The sequence below is a fragment of the Capra hircus genome, chromosome 17, assembly GCF_001704415.2.
Source record: "Capra hircus breed San Clemente chromosome 17, ASM170441v1, whole genome shotgun sequence".
Taxonomy (NCBI): Eukaryota; Metazoa; Chordata; class Mammalia; order Artiodactyla; family Bovidae; genus Capra; species Capra hircus.
This window is the reverse complement of record NC_030824.1, coordinates 36257460-36276104: the sequence shown is the minus strand read 5'-3', so window position 1 is coordinate 36276104 and position 18645 is coordinate 36257460. Positions and strand designations below refer to the sequence as shown.

The following is an 18645-nucleotide window of genomic DNA, read 5'->3' as shown; positions in this document are numbered from 1 at the left end:
ATTCAACTGTGATAACAGTGGAATACATATACTAATGTGAATATTGTATAGCCAGTATTTTCACTCTATATTTCGTGAAATTATCGTGTTTCATGTGTTGAAGTAATACAGGTTATCTTGTCATTTTTCAGTGCCAGCAATAAACATCTTCCTCTTCCCTATTCTAGGTTTGAGATCAGAGGCAGAAGAGTAGAGTTAAAGGAAAAGTCATGTAATCATAAAGATAACATGAAAGGTCACCATTGAGATTTGGGCTAATTCCCCAGAAGCAGACCTAACCCCCGTCAGTTATCCTCAGGGTGTTGATAAGCTCATTTTTTGGTGTTTGGTTAGCCTCAAGGGTGTCCCACCTATAATGTTTGGCCAATGGGATATGCACCATATCAATAATATATGCCTTCTCAGCCAACTGCTAATATTTTAGAGAAAAGGAATGATACCAGGGATTAAGTGGATAATACATCATGGAACCCACAATTTTTTTAAAACGGGTTTCTTGTTCTTTTACACAGAGAGGAGAGAAGGAAACTGCATCTGTGCCAAACATTCAGACATGTAAGTTTCCTGAACTGCTGCTCTGCACTTGAAAACAAACTCCCATCTTTTTAATGGGTAGCAGGGCCAAAATTCAGTCTCACTAAAAACAGGCATTTAACGTCCCATTTTAAGTGATTTTCAGTTCCTTCCATTCTGAATTTACAAATTCTCTTCACTGGCTATGATGTCAGTATTCCTGTTAAAAATTGATGCAGTGTAATTTTTTTTAACTTTATAAACATACCAGAGCTTTTTTCTTATACTCAAGTGTTTAACTGCTCACCATTTCAAACTTATGAGAAAAGGAAAAGCGACATCACAGAGGAAGTAGATAAGTAGCTTCTAAGGGCTTATACAACTTGTTCTTCAAGGCCTTATTTTACATAGGCCCAGGAGCTAGGAAATCCCTTAATTCATGGTTATTGGCTGCTCTCATGCATAGCATTTTATTTACTGTGTCAGCCGAAAAGTCAGGTTTTCATACCATATTACAGAAAAGTCAAAATGAACTTTTTGGCCAACACAATATTATATTCATTGACAAATGAGGAATCCAAGATTCAAGGCTCTTAGTAACTCCAGATTGTAGATACCCTTTGCCCATGTATCTATCAGATACCTTTTCATCAAATTTAATTTTCCATTTTTTAAAATTTAGGAATAGTTTGGGGACACAAAAAGCACATAGTTCAAATAATACATTTATTCATTTAACATATATTTTCTAGGCACTGGGATACATAAGGGAACAAATCTGAACAAGGATCCCTCCCTTTTTGCTGCTCCAATTCTCACTGGTAGAGATATACAATAAACAGTTAGCATTAGTGAGTAAATTATATGATAAAGCTGAATAGGATAAGATGGAAATGGTAGGGGGTACAGACTAGGTTGCAGTATTAAATAGCATGGTAACAATAGGCTGTGGTATCTGAGAAAAAATTTGAAGGAGGTGGGGTTAACCCTCCAGATATCAGAGAAGAGCATGCCAAGCAGAGGGAAAAGCCAGTGTAAAATCCCTTCAACAGAATCATGCCTAGAGTGTGAAGCGCAGCAAGAAGGTTAAATAAAGCAGAGGGTTTGGAGGAGAAAAGGAATAGGAAATGAGGCAGAGAAGTAATAAGATATAAGAGTCATAGGCTATTACAAATATTTTGGCTTCTATCCTAAGAAAATGAAAAGCCCCTATAGACTTTTGAGCATGATCTGATCTATTTTTCCAGGATTACTCTGGACCAAAGGCAGATGTGGAGACACCTGTTGGCAGCTTGCTCAGGAACTTTAGACAGAGAGGGAGGCTTGGACCACAGGGGTGGCACCAGAGAGGATCAGAAGCTGTCTCCTCCTGGATGTGTTCTGCAGGTAGAGTTGTCAAGAGTTACCTGACAGATCAGATGTTCAGGGTAAGAGATACAGAGAAATCAAAGATGGCACTGACATTAGTGCTCAGTGATGGCCTTGCTGAGATGGGGAAGGCTATGAGTGGGAATGGGTTTTATAGGGAGAGATTTGGAATTCAGTTTTGGACATGTTGGGTTTGAGATGAATAGTAGGTATTCTAGTGGAGAAAAATAATGTTTACTGAGCACTTACTGTGTAACAGATATCACTTAACCTTCTTTCCCTCATACTAATGCTAATAACCACAGAATTGGAACTTGAAAAGTAATTTATTTGAAAGCTAGGAAGTATGTTACAATAATTTCAGTAAACCATTATTCTCAATTCTAAAAGGTATGGAATCTAAAAAATGAATGTAGATGTACATGTATGAGAGTTAAATATAAACCTGTCTTGTTGTCAGTGGTAGACCACACTTTAGGACTTTCCTGAATGCTATGTACATGAACCAGCATAGCTTAGGATCTTAATAAGATAAGGGACTTAATAAGCATTTGTTGATACTGATGAGTGATGCTAATGATTTTAAAGATGGTGTGGGCTAGAAGTTTGACCCCTTGTAGGAATCTAAATAGCAAAGAACTGAACAGAGTTTGAAAAAGCATACTCAACATTTTTTAATAGTTTGATTTGTATTTCATCTAGACATTCTGAAATTTCAAAGGAAATTAAAGTGAACCAGTGTGAGATATTTACACACAATAAGAAGCTAATTGCAGGAGATGGGAGGAACCAGGTTTCTCACTCTTGGAGTAGGTGGCTATAGACAAGCCAGCATGGAACGCTAAAGTGGTTCATGTGATCCAACCCTAAAGTGGATTAGGGTTGGATACATCAGCATGTACTCATTTTTTAATATAAAACCATACACATGGTTAAATCAGGAACTGTTCATAGATATGTGTATGTATATTCTGGTTGGTATATGCCTATATGCCTTGCCCTGTCAGGTAAGGCTGCCTAGAAGCAAACACCCATATCTTGGTTTCTAATACCATTTTCTAATGGTATTAGAAGGAACCAAGCTCCTTAGAGAAATAGCTCATTCTAGGCTGGAGTAGGGAATATACAAGATAAGCCTGGAGCACTCTTAGAGGCCATAAGATAAGGAAATATTCAAAAAAGCCCACATTGTCTAGGGTATGTGAAAGAGCATGAGAGCCAACTGAAAAAGCTCCCAGTGGTCAAAGCTGAAACAATTTCAAATACATAGCAAAGTTTTGGATTATAACCCAAAGCATAAAATTAAATACCCATGCACATATACTGATAAAAATGATTAAATAAATAAATGGATAATAGACAAATTTATCATAGAAAAGAATTCTAAATAATTTATGTAGCTACTTCCTCAAGGAGATGGAGCATAAACCCCACCCATCCCCACCCCCCAATCTCTTAAATGTAGATTGTGTATAGTGACTTTCTTCCAAAGAATACAGTACAGAAAGGGGTGAATAGGATTAACTTTACAGCGGAGACAAACACTACCTCAGCCAGGTGATCAAGGTTAATATTACTAGTGCTGAGTCTGTTCTCTGATATGATACAATGAAAATATAGCACTTTACCTCTGTGATCTACCTCCCAAACACTTAGAACCCATGTCTAATCACTCAAACCCAAACTGAAAGACCTTATTTGACCAGTACTCCTCAAACTGTCACATCAAAAAAAGGAAAGTCTAAGGAACTGTCAGAGTATAGAGGAGACTGAACAGACAGGATGACTAAATATGGCATCCTGAACTTAATCCTGGAACAGAAAAAGAACATGAGGTAAAACTAATGTGAATCAAGTGTGAACTTTAGCTAATAATGATATATCAATATATTGATTCATTAGTTGTGACAGAGATACCATGCTAATGTAATATGTTAATAGGAGAAGCTGGGAATGGACTACATAGACACTTTCTGTATTATATATTCACAACTTGACTGAAAACCTAAAACTATTCTAAAATCAATATTTTTAAAACCTGACCCTAGCGCTATAGTGTGACCACAATTAGAGCATCTTTCAAGTAACTGAATTTAATGACTCTTGTTACACCATGATGGATAAAGGCATCTCATTTATTTTTGTGCTCTAAAACATCCAGATACATCATTTATTTATATATACATATCCACTTTATTTCACCAGACTATAAATGCCCTATGGGTAGAGACTGTCTTCTGTTGTTCTTCTTCTATTGCTGTATCAGTACCTGGCACATACTAAGTGATCAATAAACATTTATTAAATTAATGAATAAATGAAACTATTTTATATAGGCTATAGTAAAATACCATTCAGTGAAACTGCAAAATCGAAATAAACGTTAAAGAACTAAGACCAAGGAATAATTCAGAATAAGTATTGAAATATAGAATATAGTCTCATTCTTATGAACTATTTAGTCCCTAAGGAAACTTAAGCCAGTTGGCCTATTTCAAGAGTTTGACTGTCCTAACAATATCTGTGAGGATCTTTATGAGTCAAGATGCCTGGGTTCCAGTCTTGCCTTGATCCCTAACTAACTTGTAACTTTGAGCTCTTCACCTGTCTGAACCTTACTTTTCTCATCTGTAAAATAAGATTGGATTAGATGATCTTTAAGATCCCTCCCAGTTTTTAACAGTTTTTAAGCCTTCAAACAATCTTAAAGCCCTGGCACAGTATAAGAAAGAAAAAAAAGAACTAGAGTAAATTCTCCTCTCCTTCCCCCTCACCCCAATCTCCTGTCCTTACATATTGGCCTCAGAATTCTCATCCACTTCTGTTAAATTGACCCTTAGGGCCATTCCACCATGCTGTTTTTTGGATTATTCATTCTTTTACAGTACTTTGATGTTGCAGTTTTAACTTATGAGTTTGCTCAACATAAATCCAAAAATGCTTTTGCTTACCCCACTTCTGAGAATTAAAGACAGACATGATGTCAGTATCAGTGTTGACTATTTCAGAACAAAATAAGACAGAGTGTGGAAAGTTAAAAGTAAATTTAATCTTAATATTGTAGTATATATGTAGCCTGTGTAAAATTTTATGATTGGTTTCTAAAAAAAAGCAGTAGTTCTTAATATGCAGTAATGTTTGCATCTAATCTAGTGTTAAGTGTCAGTTGCTCAGTCATGTCTTACTTTTTGAGACCCCATGGACTGTAGCCCACCAGGCTCCTCTGACCATGGGATTCTCCAGGCAAGAATACTGGAGCGGGTTGCCATTTCCTTCTCCAGGCCATCTTCTGACTCAGGGATCAAACCCAGGTCTCCCACACGGCAGATGGATTCTTTACCGTCTGAGCCACCAGGGAAGCTTTTTATCTTTTAAAAATGATTTTAAAGAAAATTAAAATGATATATATTGCTCTTTAATTACTGCATTTTTCTGACAAATTTAATCAGTATATTTTGCCAATCTAAGTGAACCCTCAAAAATCTTTTCCTTACTTTACTATGTGTGTAAGTTTCATTTCATTATAAGGCCCCCTATTTGATAAGTGAAAAAGTATTTTACAGTAATTAAATGTGTATCCTCAAATATAATTTTTGCATATTTCATATGGATCAACACAGGTCAAATACATTCTAATACTAAGTTATTTTGTTTATCACAATATATCACATAATATAGAAAACAACATGCAACTGTCTAGCAGATACCAGTGCTAACACTGAGGTTTGGTGATTTAAACTTAAGATCACAGTTAACCTTATTATATGCAATTTTTGAACACTGGAGAAATCAAATTCTAATATTTGTTATGGGCTTCTGTTGCTCATAGCAACAAAATTTATCTTGCTATGGAGTGGAATAAGGAGTCTCTTGTGTATTAAAGAATACTCAAATGTCAGCCTTAATTTATGCTTTCGCAGATAAATTTAGTTACTGCTTGTACATTTATATTTTCTAGCTTCGAAGAGTGGGGAGAAGACCCTTAACATGTGAAGATGTTGGGAAAAAAAAAAAGAGGTACACAACTTAAGTCTTGTTTTTATAGTCTCAACTGGTGGTAGTCAACCTAATGTGACTCCTAGAAACTAAAATGTTTTCTTATCCGGAATGCTCTTTCTGAGGGGAGGGAAACAAGTTTTACAAATCTGTGTAGGAATCACACACGGGGAAATGCAGAAGAACCCAGGGATGTGCCATAATACAACTGTTTGAAATAGGGCCCCATATAAGACGAGTGGAAAGAATTATGCCTTTGGCACGTTCAAGTTCATAAATCCAGTGTCTCTACATAATAACATCTGCATCCCCACGTGATGGCTACTGGTCACAACCTTGGACTTACATGCAAAGTCGTTTTGTTTTTTTCTTACATGCCCAGTAGTCTCTGGGAAGTCACCTGAGTGGGTCTCCGGTGACATCCCTAGCTATGGGATGTCTCACCATCAGTGATTGATTTCAACCCAGTAAATGTTGGCAAGATGATAATAATAGCCAAGGGTCAAGACTTAATTTTGAATCTAAAAGCTGCTGTTGACAGCCCAATGCCTATGGATCTGGCTCCAAGAAGTATGCCACTTACTGAACCACCTCCTTGGTTTGAGAGTAGGGATACTTACTTTTTCATCTGAAAATTGACACAGCCCACCCAGACTAATCTGAAAGAGGATGGCTGTTGAAACACAAGGCAGAAAGCCATACAAACTGAATCGTAAGACTAGAGATTAACTCATGAACTTGGCAGGAATAGCTTCTAGGACGGGAGCTGGAACAAATGGATCTTGGCTGGTGCCATTCCTCAAAGAAAACTGATAAATCCTGAATTTTCCATTTATGTGTAACAACTGTGGCTTTGTCCCTACAGAGTTTGTGGTAAATATCAGAGCATTGCTGATTTAACTCTTGATATACCAATCTAAAGGAAGTCTGTTTTATCAGGAAGAATTAATACATTTCCAAGGGGACAGAAATATATTTAAGACTAAAAATGCTGTGACCATAAACATTGTGAAAGGTCCTGCTTATTAGCTAAGGGAGACACTAGAAAACACTGTTCATTTTAGAGTAGTTTATGCTTCTGATGGTACAGAAGCAAGTTTGGGACACTTTTACCAAGAGAAGGAGTCAGAATTCTCTGAATTCTAACTTGTAGAGTATTCTGTAAGAATGAGGAGAAAGCTCAGTTTTTAGGTCTAGTGTCATAAATTTTCTCTTCTATAATGCCAGTAGTTTCAGAGATGCACTGTAGAGTCGCTTCTCAACCTAAATATCCATCAACAGAAGAATGGATGAAGAAGATGTGGTATCTATACACAAGGGCATAGTACTCAGCCATAAAATAGAATAGTGCCATAGAAGCAACATAGATGGACCTAGAGATTGTCATACTGAGTGAAGTCCATCAGACAGAAAAAGAGAAATACCACATATCACTTATATGTGGAATCTGAAAAATATACAAGTCAACTTAATTACAAAACAGAAACAGACCCATAGACATAGAAAACAAACTAATGCTTACCAATGGGGAAGAAGAATAAGGAGTTTGGGATTACCGGATACAAGCTACTATATATTAAAAAAAGCAAAAAAGGTCTACTTTATAGCACAGAGAGCTATATTCAGTGTCTTATATAATCTATAAGGGAAATGAATGTGAAAAAAATGTGTGTATGTATGTGGTGGTGGTTTAGTCGCTAAGTGTCCAATTCTTGCAACCCCAAAGACTAAACTGCCAGGTGCAGTGTGTGTAAAACTGAATCACTTTGCTGTATACCAGAAACTGAAACATTATAAATCAACTAAACTTCAATTTAAAAAAAAGTTTTCCTAAATAAAGTAGAATAGCTTGTTATCATCACTTTAGATAATTATAGAGCTTTTTATCATTACAGATGAACCTATGTTCCAGCCTATGTTCCCAAGATAAATAACCCCTCCAGTGACGATCTTACAGGAACACCATGATTACCAGGTTATTGGATCTTCTAATCTCAATAATGGAAAACCACAGGGTAAGAATCTGAAGTCACTCACTGAGACAGACATAGCAAAGTCTGGAGCTTTTAAACCATTTTGACTAGTGTTGTCCATAGTTAAGACAGAAGCTAATGTTGTAATCTCCTTTCTTATCTCCACCACCATTACTGTCTGGTGGTAGCCAAATCAACACTATTACAGAAGACAAAGTGATTCACACTGTGTGTGTCTGTCACATCCCGAGGTGAAAATACTGGAGTTAACCTTAGATTTACTGTCCTGGAAATATTTAACATGCTACTTCAGTACATTCCCAAGTATTACATCATCCCTTGAGTTGACAACAGGCTTGTAGCAAGAACAGTGGAAGACGTGCAAGTAGTCTTCATTGCTATATATATATATTTTTTTTTTTTTTTCTTGCCTAGGAAAGTTCATCCATTCCACTTGTTTATCCACTACCTATACACTGATGACACCGAGGTCAACAGACCTCTAAAGTCCAAACCCATAATTCCAACTATGTAGTTACACATCTTCACCTGAATTTCTCTTAGACAATTCAAACTAGATAAGACTAAATTTGAACCTGTATTACCTTTTCCTAGAACTTAAGCTTTTCTTCTAACCCCTTTCTCATCTACCTCTTCATCCACACTGGAAACCCAGATCTCATCTTTAACTTTCCTTTATTCCAGTCCTAAACCTGATCAACTTCATTGCTCCATCCTGTTATTGCCAGGTTCTTATCACTTGCTTGGACTATTCCCATAGCCTTCTAACTGGTCTGTCTCCGCCAGTCTTGGCCCCCTCCAGTCCATCCTCTACATTGCTGCAAGAGAACTGTCTCAAATTCAAATCTGATGTGTGTCTTCTTAAAACACTTCACAGCTTCCCACTGCTGACTGCAACACGACACATTAGATACCTCAGCAGACAGTTTACTTGCCTCTCCAGCCACATCTCTTCCCTTCTACCTCGTACTACCTTTGCACCTTACACTCCCACAGTAGTAAACTGTACTTCTGGAGAGACTCCTAGTAAGCTTCCTGCATCCATGTCTCTGCATGTGCTATGTCCTAAAATTACCCATAACCCAATCTCCATTCAATCCTCTTACAGGTCATCTTCCCCAAGCTAGACACATTTAATCACTTCCTTTCGTATACTATTTCCTATCTCAAAACATTTTACTTCCTTTCCTATATTACTATGCATGCATGCAAGATAGAAAAGGAACATATCAATCCCCTTACACATTACTACAAATACTTACTTACAATTCTGCCTCCCCAGGACTGCCACTCATTAAAGGCACAGGCCATTTTGCATTCAGTTTTATAATCCTAATGCCTAGCATAGTATCTGCTGCTGCTGCTAAGTCGCTTCAGTCGTGTCCGACTCTTAGCGACCCCATGGACTGCAGCCCACCAGGCTCCTCCGTCCATGGGATTTTCCAGGCAAGAGTGCTGCAGTAGGGTGCCACTAGTACACTCAAAAGACACTGACTATTCTTGAAGATCATTCTAAATTTTTATTTTGTTACAGAAAGGGAAAGAGAAAGCACCACTACACCTAGACTTTTATCCTGCAAAAATCACAAACATAATAATAAATATATCTTAATCACATGATCACTCAGTGAATATTCTTTTTCTCTGTATGTTTCAGTCCCTTCAGAAATCCAAAGATCATGTACAGATGACCAAGAGGCACATGAAAAGATACTCAACATCACTAATTACTAGAGCAATAGTAATCAGTCAGAATGGTCGGTAATTAAAAAATCCACAAACAATAAATGCTGAAGAGAGTGTGGAGAAAGGAGAACCCTCCTACACTGTTAGTGGGAATGTAAATTGGTATAGTCGTTATGGAGAATAGTATGGAGGCTTCTCAGAAAACCAAAAATAGTTACCATATAACCCAGCAATCTTACTCCTAGGCATATATCTGGAGAAAACTATATTTCAAAAAGATACACGCCACTCCAGTGTTTGTTGCAGCACTATTTACATAGCCAGGACATGGAAGCAACCTAAATGTCTATCAACAGAGGAATGGATAAAGAAGATGTGGTATGTATATACAATGAAATATTACTCAGTCATAAAAAAATGAAATAATGCCATTTGTAGCAACATGAATGGACCTAGAGATTGTCATACTGAGAGAAGTAAATCAAAGACAAATATAAGATATCGCTTATATGTGGAATCTGAAGAAATGGTACAAATGAATTTATTTTAAAAATAGAGTCACAGATGTAAAAAACAAACTGATAATCACCCAGGAGGGAGGGATAAATTAGGAGACTGAAACTGACATATACACATGTATAAAAGAGGTAACTATAAGGGCCTACTGTATAGCACAGGGAGCGCTACTCAAACCCTAATAACCAATATGGGAACAGAGTCTTAAAGAGAATGTATTATGTATAACTGACTCACACTGCTGTACAGCAGAGACTAACGTGACGTTGTCAACTACACACCATTAAGTTAATTAAAAAGAAATCCAAAGATCTTCACTCAGAAAAATAAAAAATAAAAAACTATCTGTATAAGCTCAAAACACCAGTATTGTTAGATCCCTTCTGTGAGGAAAGTTATAGAGAGCTTCTAACTGCTACTGGTATCATGGCTGAGGTTTGTATATATACACACTTCTAGGTACGTCTTTTCTACTCCCACAATGACACAAGGAGGGTCTGTGTCTATTATACCGCTCTGTTTCCCTGCATCATTCCCCTTGCAGTCTGGTCAACACACTTGCAATCCCAGTTGTAATTATAATGGTGGAAGTTGACGGAGAACCTGCATTAATGGAGAAGATACTAACCAGGAATGAGGACCCTGGAGTGGCAGTGATAAAAGTTAAAAGTCTCTGCTCATAAATGACCTTATATATAAATGAGAACAGGAGGAGGAGGTAAAAATTTTGAGCACCTACTGTGTATAAGAGACACTTGATATAAACTAGTCTGCACAAAAACTGAGATAGGATCATTACTGTCTTACGTTATAGATAAGGGAATGAACTCAGAATAGTTTGCCCAGGAACACACAGCTAATAAGTGGCAGAGCGAGCATTTGTACCTAGGTGAGGAGTCCACAGGCTTTCCTGGTGGCACAGAGGGTAAAGTGTCTGCCTGCATTGCGGGAGACCTGGGTTCAATCCCCAAGTTGGGAAGATCCCCTGGAGAAGGAAATGGCAACCCACTCCAGTACCCTTGCCTGGAAAATTCCATGGACAGAGGAGCCATGTAGGCTACAGTACATGGAATTGGCAAAGAGTATTCTATATAGTGTTTTGTACGTCAAATTTTAAAGAAGCTTTAAAAACTCATACCCAAAATTTTATCCCAATGCTCTTCAGACAACTGCACAATATATTTTTATAACTAAAGTTTAATAGCTTTGCAGCAAAATGCAGTGAATTAGAGTGCCTACTGGGGAGTCAAGACAGTCAAGACCACCTGGCGTGCCCTCCAGACTCTGCCTCACACGAGCTGTGTTTTCTTGGTTGCTTCATTGCTCCTTCAGAACTATAGTTTTTGCATCTGTGAAATAAGAGTATAATACTCTCTATTTATATGAAGTTAAGTGGTATAATATTTGCAAAACCTTAATAAAAATTTAATAAATACCAAAACTAGTAAATTCACAGCTTAAAGAAAAAACCAATCAATATTGTAAAGTAATTAGCCTCCAATTAAAATTAATTAAATTTAAAAAATATATATAAATACAGAAAGCATTACTTACAGAAGCTAGTAATCTTCCATCTTCTTTCATAGCAAGGTAACGGTTTGCGCACACTCCTTTGATAGACACAACCCCTCTCTCTTCTGCTTGAAGTTGTAGTTTGACTGTAAATAACAGAAAAATTACCTTTGTAGCATCATAGGAAAATGAAGCATCTACATAACACATTTATGCAACATACAGGGAAAAGATGAAACATGCAGGCAACCAGCTAGTCCACTCTGGCAAGGAGCTGGGGGCCGAGGTGAAACGTCAACTAAATTCTATTAGAGTGAATGACCCACTACAGCATAAGTGCCTCCAGACTCCCTTCTCACTCCAGTGTCAGCTGATAAGAGGGACAGATGGGGAATTTCTCTTGTTGAATAGGTAATTACCTCTACTTGGCCTTGTTAACTAAAGTTTTTTTTTGAGTGTACATATTTGAAGGGTACATAAATATATAAACCAATTAGAATTTTCACACTACTGTTTAAATTCTTTAAAAGCTATTTTTAACCTGTTCTTCACAAATAAAATATAGTTGCTCACTATTATCTTTTGGTTTATATTTCCTTTGGTTTCTTATTTCTAGCTTTCCCTTCAATACAATGCCAAATGTATTCATCTTTCTTTATGGACATATTTTGATATATAGATTTTGTTTTTCAACTAGATATTTGCAAAAAAATAATGTTTACATTTAATTTGCTTATATGGTGTGATGAAGATTTTCAGACTATAAGATCCTAAAGAGGATGACCTATGTGTTACAGTACATTGTCAATATTAAACAGATCGTCAGAAAAAAAAATAGATAAGCATGATAATGCTAGATGGACAAATAATCATGTAATCAACTCAATGAAAATTAAGTTTAAAATTTCTCTTTTGCTATTCAGAGGCAGCATTCTCCAAAATGTATTTTGAGTAACAGAGATTACTTAGAAAAACAGGTTCTGGGGCCAGTTAAATTTAAGAAATTCTTGGTAAGTCAGATTAACTCTTTACTGTCAGCCTTCTCAGAACTGTGCTTCTCATAACTTGCATTATAAATTACCACAAAGGGAATCAAGTAAAAAAGACATTTATTGGACATTCAATTTTATGTCTGATTCTCCTCAATGTACCAGTCACTTCAGGTGAAATTCTTCTGCAGAATCTTAAAAGATACAAAGTAAAATATAAATAAATAAGATACAAAGTAAAAGGAATATAGTCAAGTCATGAAAACAAAAGTTTTTCACAACATTATGGAAAAATGTAGAAAATAAGATTTTTGGCAAATATAAGCAAAATTCTATTAATGATTAGATCGTTAAGTCATATATGATACATGAGCATCTCTTTTTAACTCATGAGGTTGTATAAATGCTCATGACTGCACAGTCAATCACTATACTTTTTTCTGGCACTTTATCAATAAACTAGCCTAGCTCTAGCCCACCATTTTGTAAATGTATAATTACTGTTCATATGGCAGATTATGGATATTAACTGTGGTCAATACCAGTGACTCAGAAGCAAAAGTAAATGTCATTCATTTATTCATTGGCTTTTCATAGATTCCTTGGGAATTCACGTTTGGATACCGTTACTTGATAAGCCACTAAGAAGTAAACTGTCAATGCCTGAAAAGTGTTTATATTTTTATGGTTATATGGTAGTAGACAGGAACTAGAGCCTAAATCAGTAAGAAGCTGGATAATCCACAAAATCCTAGATTTTCTTTAAAAACCCATCAGATCTGAGGTATAAAGAGATCTAAACAAACACAATTTCACTTAAAGAATTCCACATTTGGGGTCCCTTCCCCCCAAAAAGAGATGACCTGCTTTCATTTTAACAGGAAGAATAATAATCCTGCCAAAATGGGGAGTATGAATAAACCAGCTGAACTTTTACAGACTTTTAATAGCTGCTGATATCAAAGAGCAATTCCATACCCACCTGCCAGTTCTCTCCTACAGAGCTTGCACCTAGTGTACAACCATCACACCCGACAGGCAGAAGACAGAACAGAAGAGCCTCAGATCCTTCTGAAATCACCTAGGCTTTGCTGAGTGCAAAGCAGCTATCCACTGAAGAATGGAAGCAGAACAGAGCTGAGAGCCCCCGAGAAGCACTGAGCCTTCACCAAATGAAAAGAAGGATGAAGAGAGATCTGAAAAGACAAGGTAGAGTTCAAACACAAAGTTAACTCCTGAACTACCCCAATAGTTAACAGCTGGGCCATTTTTGTCTCAGAATATGGAAAACTACAACCCAAAAGAAGGCAGGAAAAGAGAAACAAAAAGACAAAGAACAAATGGGGTGAACAAATTCCAAGATGACAAATTAAACCCAAACATATCATTAATTAAACTATAAAGGAACTAAATACTTCACTTTTTAAAGGTGAAAAAACTGTCAACAAGATAAAAGGCAAAACCCAACTATGTTGCTTACAAGAAAAGCACTTTAAATACAAAGATAAGAGCAAATTGAAAATAATGTAGGAAAATACATAAGTTGCACACCCTAATTATTAAGAATGCTGGTATGGCTATATGAGTATCTGATGTGGACTTCAAGGCAACTAGTGTAACTAGATATGAGCAAAGTTGTTTCGTAATCATGAGAGATACCTCAAGGGAAAAAACAATTGAATTGTCTGAAGCAAAAATTGACAAATCAGTAAGTATATGGAATATAAGAATAACATCGTCAACTAACCTGATCTGACATTTTTTCCTTTTGAGATCAGGTAGGTTTCATTTACCTGAGACTTTATTCTCTTAACATCGTCATCTGAAAACTATGCTTAAAAAAAAAAACACAAAAACAAAAAAACCTGCCAGCATGGTAAGCAATCCTATGCTTATTTGCCTAGCTGACTTGAATTGTTCATATCAGTTAACTCCAGCTTAGAAGTTCTTTTTCCAGAGTTACCATGATGTTTAAGTACTGTCAATGGCTCTTCTACTAAACTATTGGTGCCCCTGGTACTTTTGTTTCTTAAGTCAAGATACAACTCATGTATGATACAATTCATGTAAAGTATTCATGATTCCAACACACCTCATACCTACCTACACCACACACACACACACTGTCTCAGCCAGCCTGTGAGAGTATGTATTATACATGCACCTCATACCTACCTACACCACACACACACACACTCTCTCAGCCAGCCTGTGAGAGTATGTATTACACACGCCACTCTCTCACCCTGTGAATATATACACACGCACCTAATACCTACCTACACCACACACACACTCTCTCAGCCAGCCTGTGAGAGTATGTATGATACACGCACCTAATACCTGCCTACACCACACACACACACTCTCTCAGCCAGCCTGTGAGAGTATGTATTATACACTCACCTCATACCTACCTACACCACACACACACTCTCTCAGCCAGCCTGTGAGAGTATGTATGATACACACACCTAATACCTGCCTACACCACACACACACACTCTCTCAGCCAGCCTGTGAGAGTATTATACAGAGTATGTATTATACACGCACCTAATACCTGCCTACACCACACACACATACACTCTCAGCCAGCCTGTGAGGGTATGTACTGTATATACACCTAATCCCTACACCACCATCCCACACACACACACACACACACACATGCATACAGAGATTTGGAAACTAAGACACAAAACTGTTATTCTTTCCAAGTAGTATAATATTCTGCATTAAAATTAAGACACTAAATGCAATGTAATATTCTGGATTGGATTCTGAAACAGAAAAAGGATGTTAGTGGGAAAAGTGGTGAAATCTAAATGAAGTCTGCAAACAGTAATGTACCAGTATCAGCTTTTTTTTTTTTTTTTTAAGTAAAGTGCCACACTTCTGTTTAAGTTATGTAAGAAGTTAACTTCAGGGAAGGCTGGGTAAAGGCATAGGGGAACTTGTAAAACCTCTGCAACTCAACAAATCTTCTATAATTACCGCTAAATAGAAAGTTTTTTGAAAGTCAAAATACAAACTATTGGGAATACTTAATAAAGGTTGCCTGATACAAGAATACACAAAAATCAATGGAGTTACGTAACCCACAACAAACTATTGGAACATGTAATTAAAAAAAAAAAAAGATACCATTTGAGATAATAACTATAGGTACCAAGGACTTCTATGAAGAAAGTTGTTAAAGTTTATTGAAAGTCATTTTGAAAAGACTTAAAAGGGGAGCTATGTATGCTTACCAATGGAAAGACTCAATATAGCTAAGATATCACTTTCCTGCCAAATAGTCAATACATTTAACGAGCCCCCAAGAGAGTTGTCAGAAGTAGAAAACTAGGGGAGAGTAAAAACCAAGTGAAGACAGAAATCTTAAGTGGGACCTCTGAAAAGCCCTTCACTGTCAAATGGCACACAAGAAGTGAGGTGATGCAAACTGAATAGTCATCACTGGGTTATTCAGACTTTGAGAACAGTGAATGCAGAAAACTTCAAGCAGTTTGGCTGAAATAAACCTCAGAAATTAGACTGTAGTTAAAAAAACAAAAAAACAAAAAAACACCACAGTGTCAAATGCATGGATTTTGGAGGCAGACAGAATTGGACTCATCAGGCTTCCCCACTTAACAGTTGAGCTGACCTCTTCACTTGCACAATTGAAGATAACTACTAGTGCACAAGGTTACACAGTGAAGATTAGATATTAGATCTCTCCCCATATATAAAAGTCTTAGTACACAGTAATCATCAGAGATGTTGGCCCCCTATTTTACACCTGCTTCTTTGTATTGCTTTGTTTTGAAATTCAAAGAATTGTGTAATTTTTTAGGAAACTTTATCTAGAATATCTAGGAAAGGGTAGGATCTACAAAGTGTGTAGATGGGGCACCTTTCACAAATATGTCATTTATGCTGCAAATAACGTCCTACCATAGGCTGACTTCTATAGCAAATAAATTTATAGTTTCACTATTCTCAAGGGAAGTAAACTAAAAGGTACTTACTGCAAAGAAGACACAGGCCTTATACAATTTCTCAACCTATTGTCCTGTATTTAATATTTATTCATTCATTCAACAAAATGGTATCACACTTGCCTCATGTGTCAGAAACTGTTCTAGGAGCTAGAAATACAGCAGGAACCAAGAACTACAAAGTGCCCTCACGCAGCTTACATTCTGGTGGCAAATGCATGGTGTTCTTTAGTTGGTCCAACATTAATATTACTTCTCATTTAAATCTGAAGTCAAAGCAAAGTGAAATTTGTAATTTAGTACACAAAAATCATCAGAAAGCAGTTGTCTAATACTGTATTTCACGGATCATTATATAGGTCTACAGCTGACAGTACTCATGTTCCTGACATCCTCCTCTTAGAACACTGCACACATATTAATTCCCTTCCTTACTCATTCAAAACCAACATTAATTTAAAACTTGATGGTAAAGTGTGGTGGCTTTGCAATAAAATATTTTTCAGTCAAAATGTAACTGAGGTTCAGTTGTCTCCTTGGAACTGTAATTCATGAGTAACTAATAACTAAATTCCAGGGCATAACCCACTGGTTCATTACGTCAAAAATCATCCAGTTTAATGCTGAAGACCGCACTAAAAACTTTCTAATGCACAGATAACTAACAAAGGAGTCCATGTAATGAAACACTTCCTGAAAATGAAAACCTTTAAATCTCCATATATGACTGGAATACCAGAGGGTAGTAATCAGATAACAAAGATCAGCAACCTAAATTTATTCAATTATTCCTTTTTTGTGTGGACAAAACACAAATCTGACTAATGAGCTTCACACTGACTCTCTCATTAACCGTTCTTTTTTTTTTTTTTAATCATTTCCTTTTGTATATCATCCTGGGACGGGGAGGGGGAACCCATAAATCCCATTCTCTTCACAACTCAACTGGCTACTTAAGTTTATAAACAAGAACATTATTAGACACACAGTTCATTGAAATTCTTAGCAACTCTTCAGTTTTCAAAGAAGGTTAAAATTTGCATAACAAAAATAGGAAGGAAGGGAAGGACCTCAGAAATCCATGACTTCTTTCTTTGCTACTCAGTCAGGACATGGCTTTGAGAGTTGATTAAATCTTTCTCTGTATCAAGTCTTATAGCTACAAAGTAGAAATTGTTTTCATTATGAGACTTAAGACTACCAATGATGACAAAATATATAAAACAATTAAAGTGTAATATGTCCGAAACATCAAATTTGCCATTTATGTCTTAAACCATATCATTTAATTCCGGCAATAAAAAATTTTAATGTACAGCTGATTTATGCCAAAGACAGGGCTGTTTCAAGCAATTCCAATCCATAAAAACTTATAAAAATCAATTTCTTCCAGTATCTACTGGATCTCCTATTTCATGTCCTAAAGTGGAAGTGTTTCAGCTACCTGAGCTACAGGAAGAGCAAAAGTAACACAGGTCCAAACAGCTCAGACATTAGATGATTCTAGATTCTTCTAATAACACAATGGCAATGGTGGCTGTAGCCATGAAATTAAAAGACATTTGCTCCTTGGAAGAAAAGCTATGACAAACCTAGAGAGTATATTAAAAAGCAGAGACATCACTTTTCCGACAGAGGTCTATATAGTCAAAGCTATGGTTTTTCCAGTAGTCACATATGGATGTGAGAGTTGGACCATAAAGAAGGTTAACATGGAAGAACTGATGCTTTTGAACTGTGGTGCTGGAGAAGACTCTTGAGAATCCCTTGGACTGCAAGGAGATCAAACCAGTCAATCCTAAAGGAGATCAACCCTGAATATCAGAAGGACTGATGCTGAAGCTCCGATACTTTGGCCACCTGATGTGAAAAGCCAATTCACTGGCAAAGACCCTGATGCTGGGAAAGTCTGAGGGCAAGAGGTGAAGGGGGTGACAGAGGATAAGATGGTTGAATGGCAACACTGACTCAATGGACACGAGTTTGAGCAAACTCAGATAGTGAAGAACGGAAGCCTGGAGTGCTGCAGTTCATGGGGTTGCAGAGAGTCAGACACGATTTGGCAACTGAACAACAATAATGGTG

General features: G+C 36.8%; 1 protein-coding gene across 1 annotated transcript in view; it reads right to left on the bottom strand.

Annotated features, from left to right (window-relative positions):
* Positions 1–18645, bottom strand: part of FGF2 (fibroblast growth factor 2) — a 51085-nt gene that overhangs the window by 2035 nt on the left and 30405 nt on the right. Inside the window, 1 exon segment of the mRNA XM_018061205.1 lies at positions 11628–11731. Within this exon segment, the coding sequence (XP_017916694.1) occupies positions 11628–11731 (104 nt within the window).